The sequence below is a fragment of the Lolium rigidum genome, chromosome 7, assembly GCF_022539505.1.
Source record: "Lolium rigidum isolate FL_2022 chromosome 7, APGP_CSIRO_Lrig_0.1, whole genome shotgun sequence".
NCBI lineage: Eukaryota > Viridiplantae > Streptophyta > Magnoliopsida > Poales > Poaceae > Lolium > Lolium rigidum.
The window spans coordinates 187,386,561-187,409,871 of NC_061514.1; the positions used below are offsets into that span (position 1 = coordinate 187,386,561).

General features: G+C 42.2%; 1 protein-coding gene across 1 annotated transcript; it reads right to left on the reverse strand.

Annotated features, from left to right (window-relative positions):
- Positions 1–2,527: 2,527 nt before the first annotated feature.
- LOC124670550 (amino acid permease 6-like) lies at positions 2,528–7,302 on the reverse strand. Its single transcript, XM_047207036.1, has 6 exons — positions 7,014–7,302; positions 6,676–6,909; positions 6,495–6,588; positions 5,637–5,851; positions 5,149–5,291; positions 2,528–3,527 (listed from the first exon to the last, which is right to left on the reverse strand). Exons 1-6 carry the CDS (start codon positions 7,126–7,128, stop codon positions 2,868–2,870), a joined length of 1,461 nt encoding a protein of 486 aa, XP_047062992.1. The 5' UTR covers positions 7,129–7,302; the 3' UTR covers positions 2,528–2,867.
- Positions 7,303–23,311: the final 16,009 nt, after the last annotated feature.

A 23,311-nucleotide genomic window follows, 5' to 3' on the forward strand; every position in this document is an offset into this window, starting at 1 on the left:
CGGGGTAATTAGCGATCATGTGGCAGCAGAATCCGGATTAGGCCTCAAATCCACTCTCACTATCATGAGAAAGTACCAGTAATAGTAGAAACGTAATAACTTTCGGAAACATTTCTTTTCAAAATAATTTGTGATTTTTTATGATACATTACCAACTAAGATTTCCTAATTTATGTGAGTTTACTCTAGAAAATTTGTGTGAGTTACATATTGTAGACATGTTAGTTACTACAAGCTATATTTTCTTTTGTCGTGTGGCTTAGTCATTAGTGTTACTTATTCGAGAAACTCTACCGGACAGTGCTAGGAATGTGTGTACAGTAAAACTTATTTTCAGTATGACCTGGCGTCATCCCGGTTAGATATCGCGAAATTGTAAACATTTTTTCCATGTGGGGTCCACCAGTATCTGCTAGATTGTGTTTTTGCCCTACTATTGTAACTAGTATAAATTCCCATCCATTGCCACGGGTTCTCAAAATTCTTTCATCAATGCACATCTATAATTCACAACTCACGATGAAAATTTAAAAAAAATATAGAGATATCATAATGTACTACAACATGATAATACCAAACGCAATAACAAGACAACATTATTGTGATATACGTGATTCCAAATTCTAGGTCTTCTTGTTACTCTTTCAGGGTAAGTCCCGCACCTAAGTTCAACCTATCCTTCTGGAATTTTGGAAAACCATGTTGCATGAATGCACTAGAAAAGGAAATTGCTTCAGATATGGCCTACCGGTATATCTGGGTGAAGAAAAAAATGATCTGGGTTAAGAAAAAATTCCAGGAAAACATAGCCTACCGGTATAATGTAAGAAGACTGATCGCAAGAAAACTATGCTTGATATGAATATATAAGATATGGAAGGACACAAGTCTCTTAGATCCCAAAATAAAACTGAAAAGTGAGTCCAACTGTCAAGAAAACTCCCATCATATTTTATGCCAAGGATATGCTCGTCTTCAGCACATTTGTGCTCTCTAACTCTTGAACAAGCAAGAACATATAGCAATACAAATATTTTTATTCAAAAGTAGTAGTAGAAGCAAAAGAATCTTCAAAGAATTAAGTCAGATTTAGTCTATGGATTATACTATGCTAGCATATAAAAAGCAGGGAGATCATATCAAGTCATGCCCATGAGATAAATAAAAGTAGCTTTTTAGTGACAACGTAAGAAAAATATTTGAAATAACAAGCCTTGTCAATTTTTTACTAAGTAAACTGGGCAGGCCAAAGTTGTAGACTTAAAAATGCCAAGGAGAAGTAAATAAGTAGTCCAAGATCAATATGGTATTTTTCTACCGCAGCATGATAGAATATCGAGCAATTAAGTAAAGATCCAAATGGTAGTATATATTAGACATCAATGCCTTCGAGGGGTGCCCGGATTCTCTAACTTGGTTAAGCCAAGGTAGAGAGCTACAGTACACCTAACTTGTGTTGAATTCTAACCACTGGATCGTAAACGAATATCCGAGATCTCACACTTCAGTGTATCAACATCATCATGACTACAGTACCCAGCTACAGGATTGGTTGCTACATTATTTAGGTGCAGCATCAAGATCATGCCCTCCATTTACAATCCAATGGCTCACATGCCAAGTTAGGGCACTGTAGCTATCTGACTTGGTGAAGCCAAGTCAGACAAGCTGCGACATGTTCAAGGGGAAGGAAAAATGCAACAAAATCCGACCTCTAAAACAATAGATGCATTGCTTGTCATCTTGAGATAAAAAATATTGATGCATTGGGAGTGATCAATTAATATTACTAAAGTCAAGATCATTGAACCCGCATGCTGATTAGCTTCACTTTCTCTTCCTCCTGGAATACAAGTGTACCATCGGCAGCAAAAAAATTGGGTGAATATATAAAGGACACATTTCAGCACCAAACAATTGTACCAAAAAATAATGTGTTTCGGCACCAAACTGTCTGAACCAATAAACACTAAACTTGGGACCAATCTCAGATGTAGGGATGCATTAAAAATAACTACATAAACAATATTGGGATGCATATACAATCCTGGGAGTCTTTTTCACTGCCCTTTGCAGCACGACGCATAGCATTTGCAATCTGCCTAATCAGATTTCCGAAACAGTAAACATGTCATTAAATCCTAACTAAATTACCTATTGAGAATCGTCAGCTTTCTAGTTACGTAAACATCCATGAACAAAGAGCAATCTTTCTCTCGTGTATGTTTCTTCAAATCAAACTATACAGTAAATTCTTCAAACGCATCTTCTGACTGAACTGGTAAATAGTTAGCGAAAATCAGATAACATTCATGAAAAGATCATCATACTATCAAAATTTTCCTTTAACCCATTAGTCTATTACCTTGATGGGCATGCAATAGAGCTTGGACGGATCTTGATGTGCATGCAATAGTTTTAGGAACTCTCTCTTAAAAAAAGGAAACATACTTAAATTTTCAAGGTGTCTCCTATTTCAGCTCTTGGGCTGTTTTTTCATCGTTTTCTTTTGCATGGATCCACACAGTTTGATGTCGTTCGTTTAACATAAAGTTGTACTGAATCCATGATAATTAATATGGATAGCAAAGAGTAGCTGCATTTGTTTACCCTAACAGTTAACATGAAGTCAACTGAGTTGTTAACTTCTACTACAACATAATTATTGTTGCCCATATGCCCTAAGCTTCTACTACAACATAATTATATTCACTTCTTAAAGTTCAAACTCAAACCATATACTAATATAAATACTAATCAATCTTGGTTTAATACTTAGATTAACACTTGACACTCGAATTAACCTGGACCCTTCACCTATAGTATGCATCATGCTCTTTTCCTGCATCCATCCCCTGATTGGATTTTTAGGAAACCTTGAATGGCTTGTAGCCGGCGACGTCCTTGATGAGCCCCTGCACGGAGCCGGCGGCTGCGAGGACGGAGACAACGAGGCACGCGACGCTGAGCACGTTCATCCACGTCCACGTCGGCGAGAACCGCCGAACCTTGGCCTGCGCCATGTACATCTCCACGGGGAAGTACACGGTGAGCGGCCAGAACGACACGGCGCCGATGAGCCCCAAAAAGTCGTTGAAGAAAGGGAAGAGCATGGCCACCACCGCCGTCAGGATCACGTACGACGTGCGCCAGACCAGCCGGAACGGATTGATGGGGAACTCGCCGCCGCCGAGGATTGCCGGAAGGGGCACTGCGCGCTCGGCGTGGATGAACGCGGCGTCGGGCCACCGGGAGCGCGCCCAGGTCTCGACGAACTGGTAGATCGGCTGGCAGAAGACCTGGTAAGCGCCGACGAGGTGCACGACGATGCAGACGTTGCCCACGTCGACGAGCCAGAAGGGCTCGTAGAAGCCGAAGCCCGTGAGGAAGTTGCCCGGAGCGCTGCTGCCGAACGCAGCGTAGCCCAGCACGCCGCACAGCATGTAGAACGTCGTCGTCGTCGACACGCCGATCAAGGACGCCTTCTTCATCACCGTGTTCTCCGCCGGGCTCGACCGCAGCGTGTCCTGCACCCAAAAATGAAATCCGCCGGCCTTGATCAACATTTGACGTCTGTAGATATTATGCAGTCGGTTTGCGCAGGTATTTTTAACCTCGCTTGTGCTATTTAGCAGTCCACAAGATTGCACATTTTTCGTGGCACATAACAAATGTGCAAGTTTAAGCAAAATTATTCTAAATATACTTTTATTTGTACTCTAAGGTTTCACTGATTTCACAGTGTATTTATTTTATTTTTCTAGTTCTCCTTTCGAGAACTTAAATGCAAAGATAAGGCGAAAAGCCTTTGCTTCTTCTTTCGATTGGATAGAAGCTCATACTCGACTTCAACAACAGGTTTGGTGCTGATGTGTCCAAATCCCATGCTCCTACGCCGGGTTGATTGATGTGTCAAAGACTAATGCTCCTTCTAAGGTTGATAAAGGTAAAGCAGTGCCCCAAAAACCTACTATATCTATTGAGAGGATTTTTATGGTACCCTGGTACTCCTCTCTACTGAAGCACTCGATAGCACACTACGAGTTTTGCTTCCGTGTCCCCCCCTCTCCAAACTTTGGCCCTCTGTGGACGATCAGAATCTCATGATATCCCTTTATAGGCTAACTTATTTATTTAACTTTAGTGGTTGGGAGGGGGAGGGAGAGAACACCGAAGCACACCTCCTAAAAATGTATTACTTTGGATGAGGAAAGCATACCGGAAATACTTTTGTACACCCACGCATTTGTGTGGGTGTTTCCGTCACCGTTCATTTATTACTCGAGATTCGTGCCCATCATGGTAGATGGAAAGATTTCTTTCTCTCTCCTCTTATTATCCGAATCTTAAAGCACAATGAACGATGAAGGAAACACCCACATCCATGCGTGGGTGTACAAAATCCATTCTCAGAAAGCATACAAACATAACTTCTTACTGGTACATTGTTAGGTCGGTGATCAACATGTGCATATGCATCAATGCCTTTACTGTTGAAAAGTAAATATTTTCCTTGGATGCTCTTGATTTTCATACCCATCTAGAATGAGAGTGGCGATTGTCAAATGAACTCGACCTCCTGTGCATGTTGTTACCGTAGGATTCACAAGGTTTCCTGCTTTGTGGTTCGTGCTTCCAAGCATTATTAATTTCATGTTTCGGATATCTAAGATGTATTGAAACGGAACTGAACAAACTGGTTTCATGAACGGGGTGTCCGGTGGACGGGGAATAAGTCATTTCTCCACCCCGAAAGTCTGCAGTGCATTAGGTGCGAAGCAGAGTAGAGACCCTCTTGTTGGCTATTGGAGCATTTTCGTCCAAAGAATCCATTCTGCTATTTATTTGATCTATAGGGACTACTAAATTTGTCCTCATGATAGAGTCATAGGATTCACCCATACTGCTATCCTTCAGAATTTGTCCTCCAGCAAGACGGGTCCAAGAGATCACGGGAATGGCCATGTATATCTTGTCAAACCCACCAATGTGTTTTCTGAGATATTTTTTCATTTTGTTCTAGAAACAAGGTATCACATGAAATTCCAGATATCCACTCCAACACATCGAGTATTTTTCTTGCAAGAACTACATCAACATGGTGAATTATCTACTCATATTGATGTACATCAAGATAGTATTAGTTACCTGAATTTCGATTAGGACATTGGAGTAGGAGTATGCAAAGGCGATGTCACCAAGAGACTGGAACGTCCTCCAAATTTTCTCAATCGCAGATACATCCACCCCAACAGTCACCCCTGTTAGCGTTGTCTTGGCATGCACCCCACCTACAAAAATCAATGAGTCACAACATGTACATGCAGCGTACCATGGAGCCAACATGGCTGATACCAACAAAAATAGATGCATCATCGGCTATCAATATGTCCAATGTCCGCTTGCACAACCAATAATAAATCATATCACCAGCATATATATCTCTTTGTTTTCTTCCTTATGAAATTATAGTTTGTGAATTATCACACCAAGACCATCCACGGGATATAAAATTTAAGAAATAAATGATCCGACGTGATACATATCCATTAATATGTTGTAGAAAGACCATATATATCTTTTTTCTTTCACATGTTCATACTGAAAGCCAGATATGTGCTATAGTATTTATTTACCTACTATCCTTGCTATGGAGAGGCCGAGACCAATGGTCGAGTAGGCGAGGGACATGACGGCGGCAACGATGGAGAGCCACCAGATCTTGTGAAAGTTGGGGAGCTGCGAGAGCAAAATCTGGATGGCCGCAAAGATGATCATGTTGGTGGTGTTGGACGCCTTACATGCCGCATCATGGCCGTTGTGGTGGAAGCAGTTGGACCGTCCGATTGCTCTGCATAAATATGGAACATTGATGATATATGTTGTAAGGAATAAACACAAATTAAAATTAAAGTAAAGGCTGTAGTTTGGTACTTTCAAGTTCTAACTATATGCTTCCCAGACTCGATCAATCAATAATTTTTGTGCAATATGAGGTTCAATCAATTCCACTATTTGCCTATATTGAAGAATCAAAATTGCCACATTCTTCTGTTTTCTGGAGCTGTTATATGACTTTCTTGTTCTAGCCAATGGCAATATGTATAGGCCACTCCTTTCCATAGATTCTGTTTTAAGGCAAAAGTAGTACCATTTTTTTCCAAGTACTTTTGAACTGTCAAGTTGTGTTATCATCCTGCCAACTTTTTCTCTGTCCGCTGGACCGATCCTAAAGAAAGACCTTCTCATTTGACTGCTTATTTTGCAAACAGATCAGAAATGCTCTGTTGTTTTATTTACCCTATAGAGAAGTGGACTCGTGTCGAGAAATAGCAAACTACCAAAACAGCATTTGGCAGGCATGCACACACAAAACAGATGAGACAATCAAACCACACGGCTCTGACCAAGTTTTTTCTCATCTACTACTACTAGCTATAGATTGCAGAAAAGAAGAAAACAAAGTCATATGCATGCATGCCAATCATGCTTACCCCATGCTGATGGCCGTGGTGATGGTGTAGCCGATGGTCACGCCAACCAGGTTGATGTACTGGGCCAGAGCGCAGAGCCTGTACTTGCCAACTCCTGCAGCGTCATTATTTCTTTTTCAATTAATCGCAAATCAGAAGAGGTTATTATAATTTGGTTCATGACTGTACTCTGCATATATACCTAGGTTGGCCCTGACGGCTTGGCCGTAGGTGTAGTTGCGCTTGCCATGGACGGGATCCGGGGAGCGGTAACAGTCGGCGAGTAGGCTGGAGCAGAACCAGGTGATGACAGAGAAGGCGACGAGCACGGCGGGGCCGATCACCCACCCGAGCTGCGCGATGGCCCAGGCCAGGGACAGCACGCCGGAACCGATCACCGCTGTGATGATGTGGGCACTCGCCGTTACCAGCGTGCCTGCATCGTCGTCGTCGGACGTTACCATGTGCTTTGCCTGCATGGCAGCCGGCCGGTTCCAAGACTACTCAGGAATTGCCAGCTAGCTAGGAGAGGATGCGTACCGGTGCGCCTCTCGCGGCCGTCGTCGTCGATGTCCGTCCGGTCGCCGAAGCCGGCCTCGGCGATGCTGAAGGCGGCGGGGTTGGCCTTGCCCTTCTCCTGTCTCTCCATCCCCATCGCTTGGCTGCGCGTGCCTCTAGGCTCTAGCTCGCTAGCTCGGTCCTCACACAAGCGGCGTGACAGAGTTATGTACGTCCGCCTCGTGTCCGAGCAAGAGAGAGAGGTGTTGGTGGTAATTGAGGAAGACAAGGTCCTTATGTAGAGGAGTGGAGTGGACTCAAGGAGGAAGAGAGAACGGGGACCGTCTGGGAAAGCAGAGCGTGTGCGGCTGAGCTTTCCACGAGCGGTTTAGATTTGATGCGGCCCGGGAAGAAAGTGCTCCGCTACCCTATGCTCCCCTTCCAGGACTATAGAGGGTCTCCTCTCTCTCATTTGCTACAATTCAAGATTGGAACTCGCCACCTGCCATCCATTCTCCATAGCACATCACCTGATCAAATTAACCACAAACATGTTTTGGATACTGCCATAGGGTCTCTAGCCTCTACTGCAACAGGTGCATGATGGTCAGATGGTGTGGAACTATGGGTTACATGCATGAATTCTTCCTATCAATCAAACATAAACAAGGTCGGAGACAAACCTCGGGCCAAGTTGGAAACCCTTGGTCTCATGATAAAAGACCACTTCTCGATGTAAGTGGGCAGCGGGATGTTAAATTTAGATATGAGTGGTACGTAGAAAATGGAACATCAATTAAATTCTAGGAGGATATCTGGTTTGGTAATATTTCCTTAGCTGCCCAATTTTGAGAAAAATATTTTGTCGTTAATCAACAAACTAAAACCATTGAAGAGTTGAGGGATGAACATTTTAGATGTACTTTTAGGATAACTTTCATTGAAACTATGATGAACCAGTGGCAAGAAATTTTGAAATAGCTAGTAGTATATCCTTCAAAGATCAAGAGGACCAGTTGATTTGGACATATGAATCTAATGGGATTTATGTGCCCAAATCCATTCATGCCATTATTAATTTTAGAGGGATACAACACATTTACTTCCATGTTGTGTGGACACTGACCCCCCCCCCCCACCCCCAGGGTGAAAATCTCTCTGGGGTGGTTTTTCCAAAATAAGATGATGACTAGGGATAACTTGAGTAGAGGAGTTCCTAAACCTCTAGTTGTAAGGAGATAGAATCTAGTAAGGGAAAAGATGAATGGAGCAGGTAAGCTCTGCGCACCTGCACATTTTTCCACTTTGTCTTCTTTGTATCTTCTAAATTATGCAATTTTTTGATTTGATTTGTTTGCAGGTCACTCAAAAATAACAAATAGACTGGAGGAAAAATAGTTCAGATTTTTTTGTGAAAATTTAAAATTTTAGTTATTTAAAATTCAAAACAAATTCTTGAAATACATATATAGATAATGACATAAAAAAATACAAAATATTTTTCCCACATTCCAATTGTTATGTTTAAGTGATTTGCAAATTTTTTAGTTCAAAAAATGTGTGGTGTGAGAGATACAAAAATGAAAAATTGTTTGAGAGGGAAAAAAAGAACTTGCACGAATCTTGATGCAGTATAGATGGTATGGATATGGGTGCTTACCAAGCACCTGCTCTCAAAGTCCACTCTCATCTGGTAAACACCTGTTCTTTGAGTCTACTGTGTCTAGTATGCTTTGGGATGATTTGTATGAGGTTTTTAGTGTGATGATTACTGACTTCTTAAGCTTCGCATCTAAGTGGCAATGTAAGACAACATACTTGCAACTTAATGTTATTTCCTTTGCTATCATTTGGAACAACTTGAACTTTATTGTGTTTAATAGAAAAACTTAGTTGAATATGAAACAAGTTTGGCAATTGGCCTTGTCCTAGCTAACTGGGCAATTGGAAGGTCAAAGACCAGGAGTGGGTTCTGGTGGATTCTTCGTGGCTCTTCTAAACAAAAATAAAAGGAATCTCCCTCTAGTACTGAAGCCGGACTAATCTGCAAGCATTTCTGGTGGATCTCTATCTGGAACCTGGAAGACTACTACATCCTAAAGATGAAACCGTCCACATGGTGAAAATGGGATGATCCCTGCAAAATGCTTTGAGCGATCACTAGAAACTGCATTGAACCTCAATGATAGAGCTTATGTTAGCGTTCCTGCTGAACCTTAGTAGACCATTGGATAACTGTCTAGTTTTTGCCGTAAAATGTTCTTAGCACATGGTTTCGCTATGTGTGGCATATCTGTTCTTGGAGGTTCTGTAAAATCTCCTGACCAGATGGTTTCTCTATGTATGGCGTATCTATTCTTGGAGGTTCTGACTTAGCGCTGGCTGAGACATTATGCCCGGCCTTTTTGTTGTTGCTTGTAAAAACCTGACACCGTGGTTTCGCTTCCGTTTTTCAAAAAAAAAATCACTTCTCGGGGATGTAGATGTATACTTTCTCAGTCTCATTATATTGCATAAGATTTATTATAAACAATATGTCAGTTGATTAGTTGTAATAACATAGGATTGTTCCATTATTATAATCAATATATTAGTTGTAATAACAAGGAGTATTATATTATGGGACGAAGGAAATACCAAATTATGGTCGGACGTGCACTCCTACAAGTTATATCCTTTTGACATATCTTGCAATACCACCATGAAACTAGGATTTCAGCACCACACTCGGAAAAGCATTTCGAAGCAAATTTTGTTAATGGAAGTCATAACATTCCTCTATTAATTAGAAAAGTTGTTTTTTTATTCAAGATCCCCCAAATAGCAACTGAAACTGAAAGCGAGGGTCATTTTCACGTGAACCAAGACAACCATGCCTGATATAACTCTAGCCTTTTCGAATACATTGAATTAACTAGCCATGCATCAATATACTCCTAACTATATTTGCTTTTGGCAAGTTTTCCTCTACACTATATTTCGATTCTGGTTTTCCTCTACACTGCCTATATTTGAATCTCTGGTAACACACATGTGGATTGTGCAGTTTGATCAACCAAACACCTAACGTTACACTGTTCCAAAACCTTTAGTACCCTCTCGATCGATTTCGACATTTCCTCCAAATGGTTGGGTGACTTGGGCCGTCTCTTTGTACCATAGTTCTTGTTAGGTTCACAGGATTCTAACCCATCGATCAACGCTGGTCTGCCGGACAGCAACCTGTTGATGCAACAATACCGGCACAAACAGCTACAGACAGAACAGCTAGGGTTAACATCTACTGGTGGCACTGGAGCTTTACTGGATCGACGTTACCATCGGTCAGTCTCAAGCCAGCGTGCAAGAAAATTATAAGTCCTTGAATTAACAAGTCGGTCTACAGATTTATCTCCTTACAACTCGCACATATATAGGAAGAAAACTTTGAAGTTTTTTATGTTAAAAAGTAATTGGAATTTGACAGCGGAGGATTTCCTCGTCAAGAATATGTGATGAGATTCTTTTAGGGTGACGGTTGCAGACGCCAACACATGCCATGCACATGAACAGTAGCCCAGGAACAGTGTTGCATGGCAATTTCCGTGCAACAATTTTTTTGACAGTAGTTTCACTCAATATTTTTTTTTACCACAACCAGCATCACCTACACATTAAAAAAAAATTAAACGGGGGCAAAAGTTTTGCCCCAATCTATTGATTAAGGATAAGTTTAGCAAGTTTACAGAAACCGCAAATACGTTACAAGGTTACAAGAATTACTCTCCCGGCATGAAATCCCCCAACCATTAATTCCATATAGTAACTTTAGAACAATTCGTCAACGGTAACCAGGCGGTAATTCTTCACCAGTAGTACCTCGCAGTAATTCTCCAACAGTATTCTGGAGCATATACAATACCGCATGGACAATAATTCTTAACGGTAATTCCGCATCGCAATCACCTCAGGACATGTATAATGGTAGGGAAGACATGTCTTCTCTTAGTAATCCACGTCATCTAGAGAAGGCGATAAATATTAGACATATAATGTATTATCTCTTTTTGTCATCTCTTACAATAAATGAGAATTAATTATTTTTAGTAGGAAATTGTGTGACTAAAGGAAGATAAGTCGTACAATGGGAAAATAGTCTTCTCTTATTTCACAAGAGATCATCTCTTAGCTAAGGGAAGACAACCTTCTCTTTCTTCCTTCTCTCTCCTCCAACTAAGCAAAAAATCTTACGTGACAAACAAAAGAGAAGGCTGATGTCACCCCATTGTACATACCCTTACGGGTTACCTCTGCTATGGTAAATATCCAGTTTTTTATTCATGATAATGATAACACATTCTTGGGTAAAATAGTATTAACTCTCAGCCCTCGGGCTACTGTTCATGCATATGAACAATAGCCCATGAAGTGTACTACACAGGAACAGTGTTACACGGTAATTTTCGGGCAGCAATTTTTTAACAGTACTTTCACGCAATAATTTTTACCACAATCAATATCGCATAAACAATAATTTCGTGTAACTTAGCAACAATTTGCCAGCGGTAGCCAGGAAGTAATTCTTCACCAATAGTACCTCGTAGTAATTCTCCAACGTTGTTCTTCCTCTCTAATCTCATCCTAGCATTTGTTGCTTTGGTGGGATTTGAGTGTGAAGGATTTGAACACCTCTAGTGTTCTTACTTTGCATCATTGCATAGTGTTGAGCTCTTCACCACGATTAGTTCGAGTGAGAGACCGTGAGCTTGTTACTCTTGGAGGGAGACCTCCTAGTTGGCTTGGTTGGTGTCCCGGTGACCTCTTCGTGGAAGATTGTGAAGGGGCCCGGGCTTCTCCTTTGTGGAGCTTGTGAAGTGGTTGTGGAGCTTGCCATCTCCGGAGTGGAGGAAAAGCTAACCATAAGGAAAGGGCCATTATCCTTCGTGGTTTTGGCTCAGAGAAGAAGGTGAGCCTTCGTGGCGTTGGGGAATCCTTTGTGGGACTTCCACCTCTCCAAAAGGGACGTACCTTCTTGCAAAGAAAGGGAACACGGGAATACATCTTCATCTCTGCGTGCCTCGGTTATTTCTATACCCGAGCTTACTTTCCTTGTGATAGCCATCGAGATTGAAGTATCTATTTTATGTTGCTATCACTTTTTGTTCATATATATTGTGCATATCTTGCTTAGCTCTAGTTATTGTTGTTGCACTTAGTTGAGCCTAGTATATTTAGGATTTGTGCTTGTAGAATAAACATAGCTTAATTCTGCATTCTTACAAGCTAAATCCGTAAGAGTTTTTAAACGCCTATTCACCCCCCTCTAGGCGACATCTCGTCCTTTCAATTACTAACAAAAAAAATCTAAATAATATTACTAACAAAAAAATCTAACTAATATTACTAACAAAAAAATTCTAACTAATATTTCTAACCAATAATTTTTCTGACTATTAATACTAATTTTTCTAACTAACTTTTCTAACTAATATTTTCTAACTAAATAAACCTAACTAATATTTTCTAACTAAATAATCCTAACTAAATTTTCTAACTAAATAAACCTAACTATATATACTAACATTAAAACAAAAAATAACAAATAAACAAATAAAACTATTATAACTAACAAAATAAAAATAAAAAATGGGGATGTGTGGCCGGGGCGCCTCACCCGTCGGACGGCGCGCGGAGAGGCGGTGACGGCGTGCAGGTCGGGGCTGGCGTGGCGGCGGCGTCTGGAGAGGAAGAAGCGGTGGCGGCGGCGGTTGGAGAGGATGAGGCGACGGTGGAGGTTGGAGAGGACGAGGCGGCGATGGCGGCGGTTGGAGACGAGGCATCACGTGGAATGTCGAGGCGGCGCGGATGGGTGGCGCGAGCGGCGTTGCGGGAGGACGGCGGCGGCGCTCAAAATTTTAGCAGCCTGCCGGAGTCAAGTTTCTCCTCACGCGATTGCATGTCCTTAGTTTTTTTCCTGGTGATCTGGGGAAGAAGGAGGAGGGGCGCGCGTATATAAGGGGATGGAGCTTTAGCACCGGTTCGTGGTTGGAACCGGTGCTAAAGGGTGTTTTTGGCCCACCTCTGTGTGGCGCCAAGGGCACCCATTAGCACTGGTTCCAGCCACGAACCGGTGCTAAAGGTCAAATTTTCAGAATTTTTTTGTTGTTCCATTGTTTCCCGCCTTTTTTCTCTTTCATTGGTTCCAGCCACGCGGGATAGGTTCCCACCACGACGCCGCGCAGGATATTTTCCCGACACAACTCCGCGCGGGTTAGTTTCCCGCCACGACGCGCCGCGCGGAGATTTCCCGCCTACACGCCCTCTATAAATAGCGTGTACGTCACCGTCTCCCACTTCACTCACCGAACCCAAGCCCATTTCACAATGCCCCCAAAGCCGCACCTGCCGCCGGTGGAGGTGGACCCGCAGCTCACAGAGATAGAGGAGTGCGAGGAGGCGGTGCTAGCGGCTACCATAGAAGCATTTGAGAGGCAGAGTCTCCAGGCTGCATAAGCGACGGCGTGAGGAGGAGCTGGATAGTGAGGAGATGCATAAGCGTTGTCGTGAGGAGGAGCTGCAGCAGCTGCTGCGGGAGGAGGCGGCAGCCAGGAGGGCAGCAGCAGATGCACGGAAGAACTAGTCGAAGTCATTATTTTAGTTTAAATTTAGTTAACGTATCTTGTTAAATTTCAATAAAGTCATTGTCGTTGTTTTAGTTTAAATTTAGTTAAAGTAATCTGAGTGAGCCTTATCTGAGATGGTGGGTTAGTTTATATACCCCCTTTTATCCCGGGTGGGGGCTCAAACCGGGACACAAGATGAGGGGCTTAATCTGGGGGAGGCTTATCTGGTGTTTGTCTTATCTGGGGGGGAGGGCTCATCTGGGGGGGGAGGGGATTATCTGGAGGTACACCGCTATATATAGCCTCTCCGGGGAGAGCAGAGAGAGCAGCCCGAGGAGAGAGGAGAGGTAACGACCAGGAAGGAAATACCCTCTCCGACGTAGCTTCTCGAAGATGTCTTAAACGGCCGGCCGTCTTAGAAATCTTCGGAAGCTCCGCCCGAGGAACTCTTCCCGCAAGCAAGGAGTCCCGCCCGGAAGCTGCTAGTATACACCCAACAGCCAGTAGCTCGTGGTACAAAAGGAGGGAGAGCAAAGAGAGCTTCCCGGGAGCTGGTATACACCCGGCGACGACGATCCGGATGGAAAGAGCCTCTCCGGCGGAGCTTCTCGAATATGTATTAGATGGTCGGTTGTCTTAGACATATTCGGAAGCTCCGCCGAGGAACTCTTCCCGCAAGCGGGACTCGGCACGGAAGCTGCTAGTATACACCCAACAAGTTTAGGAGGAGGAAGTTTTCCCTTTCATCGCACGAAAAAGCCATTTTCCATTTACGAGGTGCCGAAAAGGGGTGTTTTGTGAAGCAACCACCAAATTAAAGTTTAACATTGGTACCAACACAGTTTTCAAAAATACTAGACCACCTAAGATGGATAATTTCCCAACCGGTGTATATGGAATCTTTCCGTCCACCCCTCATGAAAAAAACAAATTCCTGTCGAATCGGTAGGAGGCCGACCAGATTTGAATTACATGAACATGATATAATGGTCAAGATTTTTTTGTAAAAACCTTTATTGGGTTCACAACATGCTATTTCATCAGAGATCTAGTGCAAGTTTAGCGAAACTCTGCCCCGAGCGAATGATCTTCATGCCCGTCGTTTTGAATATAGTTTGAAACAAGCATAAAAAACTCAAAAACGATCCAAACAACGCGAAACTGTCGCGTGCTGACATATTTTGTGTCATAGTTACAAGGAAAAATAATAAACTTGGAGAATTGCATACATCACAAAAAATCCTTTACAATATGATCATGTTCGAGGTTTCATGGCATTTAGGTCAAACGACCTATGTTACTGAAAGAATCGTGACATAGTTTGTGATAATGTGCCCATATTGTGCACACATGTGCATCTTGGGATGTCTTACGATATTGCAGGAGAAAGTTTTTCTATTCATCGCACGAAAAAACCATTTTCCATTTTCGAGGTGCCAAAAAGGGGTGTTTTGTGAAGCAACCACCAAATTAAAGTTTCGCATTGGTACCAACACATTTTTGAAAAATACTAGAACACCTAAGATGGATAATCTCCAAACCGGTGTATCTGGAACCATTCCGTCCACCCCTAATAAAAAAGACAAATTTCTGCCGAATCAGTAGGAGGCCGGCCAAATTTGAACTACAGGCACATGATATAATGGTCAGGATTTTTTGTAAAAACCTTTATTGGTTTCACAACATGCGATTTCATCAGAGATCCAGTGCAAGTTTAGCGAAAATCCGCCCCGAGCGAAGGATCTTCATGCCCGCCGTTTTGAATATAGTTTGAAACGAGCATAAAATTTCAAAAACGATCCAAAAACGCGAAACCTTCGCGTGCTTTCATATTATGTGTCATAGTTGCGAGGAAAAATAATAAACTTGGAGGATTACATACAACACAAAAAATCCTTCACAATATGAGCTATCATGTTCGAGGTTTCATGGCATTTAGGTCAAGCGACCAATGTAACTAATATAATCGTGACATATTTTGTGATAATGCGTCCATATTGTGCACAAATGTGCATCTTGGGATGTCTTACGATGTTGCAGGAGGAAGTTTTCCTTTTCATCGCACGAAAAATCCATTTTCCATTTTCGAGGTGCCGAAAAAGGGGTGTTTTGTGAAGCAACCACCAAATTAAATTTTCACATTGGTACCAACACTTTTTTTCAAAAATACTAGACCATCTAAGATGGATAATTTCACAACCGGTGTATCTGGAAGCTTTCCGTCCACCCCTTATGAAAAAGAGAAATTCTTGCCGAATCGGTAGGAGGCAGGCCAGATTTGAACTACAGGCACATGATATAATGGTCAAGATTTTTTGTAAAAATCTTTATTGGGTTCACAACATGCTATTTCATCAGAGATCCAGTGCAAGTTTAGCGAAACTCCGCCCCGAGCGAAGGATCTTCATGCCCGCCGTTTTGAATATAGTTTGAAACGAGCATAAAAATTCAAAAACGATCCAAACAACACGAAACCTTCGCGTGATGTCATATTATGTTTCATAGTTGTGAGGAAAAATAATAAACTTATAGGATTGCATACATCACAAAAAATCCTTCACAATATGAGCTATCATGTTGGAGGTTTCATGACATTTAGGTTAAACGACCAATATTACTGATAGAATCGTGACATAGTTTGTGATAATGTGCCCATATTGTGCACACATGTGAATCTTGGGATGTCTTACGATGTTGCAAGAGGAAGTTTTCCTTTTCATCGCACGAAAAAGCCATTTTCCATTTTTGAGGTGCCGAAAAAGGGGTGTTTTGTGAAGCAACCACCAAATTAAATTTCACATTGGTACCAACACATTTTTCGTCGCTTTGAACCTTCATTCCACACACGTTCCCAGAGACAATAAACGCTGGAGGAGCCGAGTCGATTCCATTGCACCTTCCTAGATCAATTAAAGGAAAACTGCAAGTTGCCGATGGCCTTTTCTATGCCGAGAGTGTTGACCTCATGGATCACATAAAGTTTCAACATGTATCATCCATCAAAATAAAAAGGCTAACATAGTGATCGCATACATCAAAAAAAATCCTTCACAATATGAGCTCAAGGTACATGATAATAATACAGTATGATCGCTTCAACTGTAACCATGGAGCATCTTCAACATTTAACACGGTGGCTGGGTCAATGTTCACTTTCAAGGGCGGAATTTCACTAAACTTATTATAATATTCTGACATGTCTTTCTTGTCCTAGACTCACACGATGGTTCTTTTCCCTGAAAAAACTATGTGACGCTTTGGCTCATTGGATGAGCTCGTTTGCTTATGTTTTCTTTTCTTCGGTCTGGAGGACATGTCCTTCACATAGAAAACATGAGCCACATCATTGTCTAGGACGAATGGTTTGTCTCTGTAACCAAGATTGTTGAGATTCAGTGTTGTCATTCCGTACAGCTGGTCTACCTTTACCCCTACTCCATCCAGCTTGACCCATTTGCACCGAAACAAAGGGATCTTAAAAGAAGGTCCATAGTCAAGTTCCCATATCTCCTCTATGTAACCAGAATATGTGTCCTTTTCCCCATTGTTGTTTGTTGCCTCAATGCGGACATCACTGTTTTGGTTGGTGCTCTTTTTATCTTGGGTGATCGTGTAGAAGGTATTTCCATTTATCTCGTACCCTTGGAAAGTCAGTCTTCTGACTGCCCCAGGTGTTGGGAGCGTACAATATTCTTGTGTTCAGTGCCATACGGGGCCACTGATACGTCCAAATTGCATCATTATTTTATATCATAATTTGCTGTTATTCATTGATATATTTCATATTGGGACACAATACTTATGTTATTTCATCTATTTTGCATGTTTCATGATTATTTGGAGATCGAGCACCGGAGCCGGGATTCTCGCTGGAAAAAGCACCGTCGGGATGCAATATTTCGGAAGATCAATTGTGGAAAGAAGTTTTACTGAAACTCCTATTTTTCCGGATGACGGAGGAAGCCGAAGGGGAGCCGAGTTGGACCCATGGTGGGCCCACACCATAGGGTGGCGCGGCCCATGGCTCTGGCCGCGCCACCATGTGGTGTGGGGCCCCTCGGCCTCTTTCGCCTCCTTTTCTTCGCGAAACCCTTCGTCCCGAAGACCTAAGCCACGGAGGAATCCTCACGAAGGGTTACAGCCGCCTCGCGGGGCGGAGAACACCGAGAGAAAAGAGCTCTCCGGCGGGCAGGAATCCGCGGGGAAATTCCCTCCCGGAGGGGGAAATCGACGCCATCGTCACCGCCATCGAGCTGGACATCATCTCCATCACCATCATCATCATCTCCACCATCATCACCGCCATCTCCTCCGCAGCACCTCGTCACCGCTGTAGCAATTTGGGTTTGATCTTGATTGTTTGATAGGGGAAACTCTCCCGTATCTGATTTCTACTTGTTGTTTATGCTATTGAGTGAAACCATTGAACCAAGGTCTATGTTCAGATTGTTATTCATCATCATATCACCTCTGATCATGTTCCATATGATGTCTCGTGAGTAGTTCGTTTAGTTCTTGAGGACATGGGTGAAGTCTAATTGTTAGTAGTGAACTATGGTTGAGTAATATTCAATGTTATGATATTTAAGTTGTGGTGTTATTCTTCTAGTGGTGTCGTGTGAACGTCGACTACACGACACTTCACCATTTATGGGCCTAGGGGAATGCATCTTGTACTCGTTTGCCAATCGCGGGGTTGCCGGAGTGACGAAACCTAAACCCCCGTTGGTATATCGATGCGAGGAGGGATCGCAGGATCTCGAGTTTAAGGTCTGTGGTTAGATTTATCTTAATTACTTTCTTGTAGTTGCGGATGCTTGCAAGGGGTATAATCACAAGTATGTATTAGTCCTAGGAAGGGCGGTACATTAGCACAGGTTCACCCACACAACACTTATCAAAACAATGAAGATTAATCAACTGTATGTAGCGAAAGCACTAGACTAAAATCCCATGTGTCCTCGAGAACATTTGGTCATTATAAGTAAACAAACCGGCTTGTCCTTTGTGCTAAAAAGGATTGGGCCACTCGCTGTAATTATTTCTCTCGCATTTTACTTATTTGTACTTTATTTATCTGCTACATCAAAACCCCCCGAATATTTGTCTCGTGAGCATTTACGGTGAAACCTTCATCGAAACTGCTTGTCAACACCTTTCGCTCCTCGTTGGGATCGACATTCTTACTTATCGAAGATACTACGATACACCCCCTATACTTGTGGGTCATCAAGACTATTTTCCGGCGCCGTTGCCGGGAGTGAAGCGCTATTGGTAAGCGGAATTGGTAAGGGAAACCTTTACTTGTTTGTGCTGATTTTATTTCACCTCTGCTGCTATAAGTCATTATGGAGAGATCTTCTCTTCAATTTCTATTTGGGAAATCTACTACTACTGCAACGGTAGTGGATGAGGCGCCAGGTGAGGAAGTAATACCATATAAAATACCTACGAAAATTATTGAACATGTTATGGATAACCGCTATGAAGGGGATGGAACTGTCCATCCTGGTGATCATTTACTTGTTTTTGCATGAATTATGCGGGTTATTCAAATGTGCAGGTATTGCTATGAATGAAGTTAGGAAGAAGCTATTCTCTATATCGCTGTACCGGTAAAGCGGCGCATTGGTATAAATTGCTGAAGAATGGTGATTCTCTTGATTGGGAGGACATTGTGCCTTTATTTTATTCCAAATTTTATCCTCCAAGTGAAATTCACAAAGATCGGAACCGCATATATAATTTCTGGCCTCATGATGGAGAGAGTATTGCCCAAGCTTGGGGGAGATTGAAGTCTTTAATGCTCAAATGCCCCATTCATGAGCTTCCTGGTAATATTATTATTGATAATTTCTATGCAAGACTTTCTTTTCAAGACAAGACCTTGCTGGATACTTCTTGTTCTGGATCATTTACACGCAATAAAGAAGAGTTTAAAGGGACCTTCTTGATCGGATCCAAGAAAACCACTGAAGGATGGGAGAACGACAAAGATAGAGAATCAGGTATAATTTATGATTATAAATGCATTGAAGCTTTTATGGATACTGATACATTTCGTAATATTAGTGCTACATATGGTCTTGATTCTCAAGTTGCTGCAAACCTTTAGTCTTGATGACCCACAAGTATAGGGGGTGTATCGTAGTATCTTCGATAAGTAAGAATGTCGATCCCAACGAGGAGCAGAAGGTGTTGACAAGCAGTTTCGATGAAGGTTTCACTGTAAATGCTCACGAGACAAATATTCGGGGGTTTTGATGTAGCGAGATAAATAAAGTACAAATAAGTAAAATGCGAGAGAAATAATTGCAGCGAGTGGCCCAATCCTTTTTAGCACAAAGGACAAGCCGGTTTGTTTACTTATAATGACCAAACGTTCTCGAGGACACACGGGATTTTAGTCTAGTGCTTTCGCTACATACGAGTTGATTAATCTTCATTGTTTTGATAAGTGTTGTGTGGGTGAACCTGTGCTAATGTACCGCCCTTCCTAGGACTAATACATACTTGTGATTATACCCCTTGCAAGCATCCGCAACTACAAGAAAGTAATTAAGATAAATCTAACCACGGCCTTAAACTCGAGATCCTGCGATCCCTCCCGCATCGATATACCAACGGGGTTTAGGTTTACGTCACTCCAGCAACCCCGCGATTGGCAAACGAGTACAAGATGCATTCCCCTAGGCCCATAAATGGTGAAGTGTCGTGTAGTCGACGTTCACACGACACCACTAGAAGAATAACACCACAACTTAAATATCATAACATTGAATATTACTCAACCATAGTTCACTACTAACAATTAGACTTCACCCATGTCCTCAAGAACTAAACGAACTACTCACGAGACATCATATGGAACATGATCAGAGGTGATATGATGATGAATAACAATCTGAACATAGACCTTGGTTCAATGGTTTCACTCAATAGCATAAACAACAAGTAGAAATCGATACGGGAGAGTTTCCCCTATCAAACAATCAAGATCAAACCCAAATTGCTACAGCGGTGACGAGGTGCTGCGGAGGAGATGGCGGTGATGATGGTGGAGATGATGATGATGGTGATGGAGATGATGTCCAGCTCGATGGCGGTGACGATGGCGTCGATTTCCCCCTCCGGGAGGGAATTTCCTCGGCGGATTCCTGCCCGCCGGAGAGCTCTTTTCTCTCTGGTGTTCTCCGCCCCGCAGAGGCGGCTGTAACCCTTCGTGAGGATTCCTATGTGGCTTAGGTCTTCGGGACGAAGGGTTTCGCGAAGAAAAGGAGGCGAAAGAGGCCGAGGGGGCCCACACCACATGGTGGTGCGGCCGGAGCCATGGGCCGCGCCACCCTATGGTGTGGGCCCACCATGGGTCCAAGCTGGCTCCCCCTTCGGCTTCCTCCGTCATCTGGAAAAATAGGAGTTTACGCAAAACTTCTTTCCACAATTGATCTTCCGAAATATTGCATCCCGACGGTGCTTTTTCCAGCAGAATCCTGGCTCCGGTGCTCGATCTCCAAATAATCATGAAACATGCAAAATAGATGAAATAACATAAGTATTGTGTCCCAATATGAAATATATCAATGAATAACAGCAAATTATGATATAAAATAATGATGCAATTTGGATGTATCAACTCCCCCCAAGCTTAGACTTCGCTTGTCCCCAAGCGAAACCGAACTCTGTAAACAGGTCCACATGTTTATGGAGTGAAGAGTCGATAAATAAAATACGGACAAGAAGCATCATATTCATTCACACAAGACATTATAGTAAACAACTTCCTCATATAACTCAACTTGAAACAAGTATAAGGTAATCACAAATAAAGGTGCATAAGGAATCATAATTGGTGATGGCAAACTTTGTTCTTGGTCGAGAGAACATTTAACAGATTATATTCATCTATTGAGCAGGCGCTCTCATATTAAAGCTTATGGTAAACGTGCATACTCAATCATATTAATCATTGATGACTTTCAAAGCTATAATCATTCAGGTAAAACTTGTACTAAACAAGAAAGAGTAAAAACATGATGAAGCAAATCACAATATAATAGTTTGATCACAACAACTCAAATGCTTGCTTGAGATGGAGGGAAATAGGTTTACTGACTCAACATAAAGTAAAAGACAGGCCCTTCGCAGAGGGAAGCGAGAGATTAAATCATGTGCTAGAGCTTTTTCAGTTTTGAAATCATATAAAGAGAATAAAAGTAAAGTTTTGAGAGGTGTTTGTTGTTGTCAACGACTGGTAGCGGGTACTCTAACCCCCTTGCCAAACGAGACCTCCAAAGAGCGGCTCCCATGAAGGACGTTATCTCTACCAGACAAGGTAGATCATCCCTCTTCTCTTTTGTTTACACATGTACTTTAGTTTATTTTTAAGGATGACACTCCCCCAACCTTTGCTTACACAAGCCATGGCTAACCGAATCCTCGGGTGCCTTCCAACAATCTCATACCATGGAGGAGTGTCTATTGCAAAATTAAGTTGCTTACCGATGAATCGGGGCAAAACATGTGAAGAGAATTATTAATGAAAGTTAATTAATTGGGGCTGGGAACCCCGTTGCCGGCTCTTATTGCAAAATTATAGGATAAGTGGATGAAGCCACTAGTCCATTAGTGGAGGCTGCCTAACAAGACTGAAAGATAAAACACCACATACTTCCTCATGAGCTATAAAACATTGACACAAATAAGAAGTAATAAGTTTTGAATTGTTTAAAGGTAGCACATGAAGTATTTACTTGGAATGGCGAGACAATACCATGCGGTAGGTAGGTATGGTGGACACAAATGGCATAGGTTTGGGTTCGGGTTTGGATGCACGAGAAGTATTCCCTCTCGGTACAGGTCTTTGGCTAGCAAGGTTAATTAGCAAGCATAAGAGTTGAGGGAAACAAACAAATATACATGTGATAGAAACAACCATGCATCTTACTTGTAAGCACAAACGAGTTTTAACTTTAGAATACTAAGCTAAGAGCTGATAAGAAAGATAATAACATCTTCTACATGTATTTCCTCTATTCTTCTTAAACTCAAAGTGTTGTTACTATTGACCATTGCTAAGTTTGCCAAAACCAAATAGATTAACTCAATGCTCCCAAAGTGGTACCAATACTAAAATCAAGATCAATCATATAGTAGAAATTGCAAACTAAAATAAGGTGTGCAATATGTAAATGATAAGACTTCTCATTAATATTCCATAACAATAACTCACACCAAGGGATACATAGACAAACTAAAGGAGAGATACTTCCACACTGCAACCCATCTCATACGATAACTTCCCTACTCATGATATGACACTACTTGATAGTAAAAAGAATAAAAAGATAGTGATAATGTGATACCGCGGCACCCCCCCAAGCTTGGAACAAACCAAGGGGATGCCAATACCGATGATGAATTACTCCTTTGGCGATGGTGGTGATGAATTCCTGACAAGCTTCTCAATAAGCTCCTGAAGCTCATCAATCCTGTATATGAGGTTGCGAATCATCTCCGAATTGTGCTCGACGCGGTTAAGAAGTCTGTCCGACGACGAGTCCCAACTCTTGGAGTTATTTCCCCAACCTTCAGCTTCGGGCTCCGTCTTTCCTGCATTGTTAGAACGATCTATATCCCAATTGCTAGGCGAGTGCTGCCTTGGGAGTCCTTTCAATTTGATTATTGTAGATTAGATTGTGGAAAGGATGGTGAATGCTCGAAGAAGATGTCCTTGGAGCT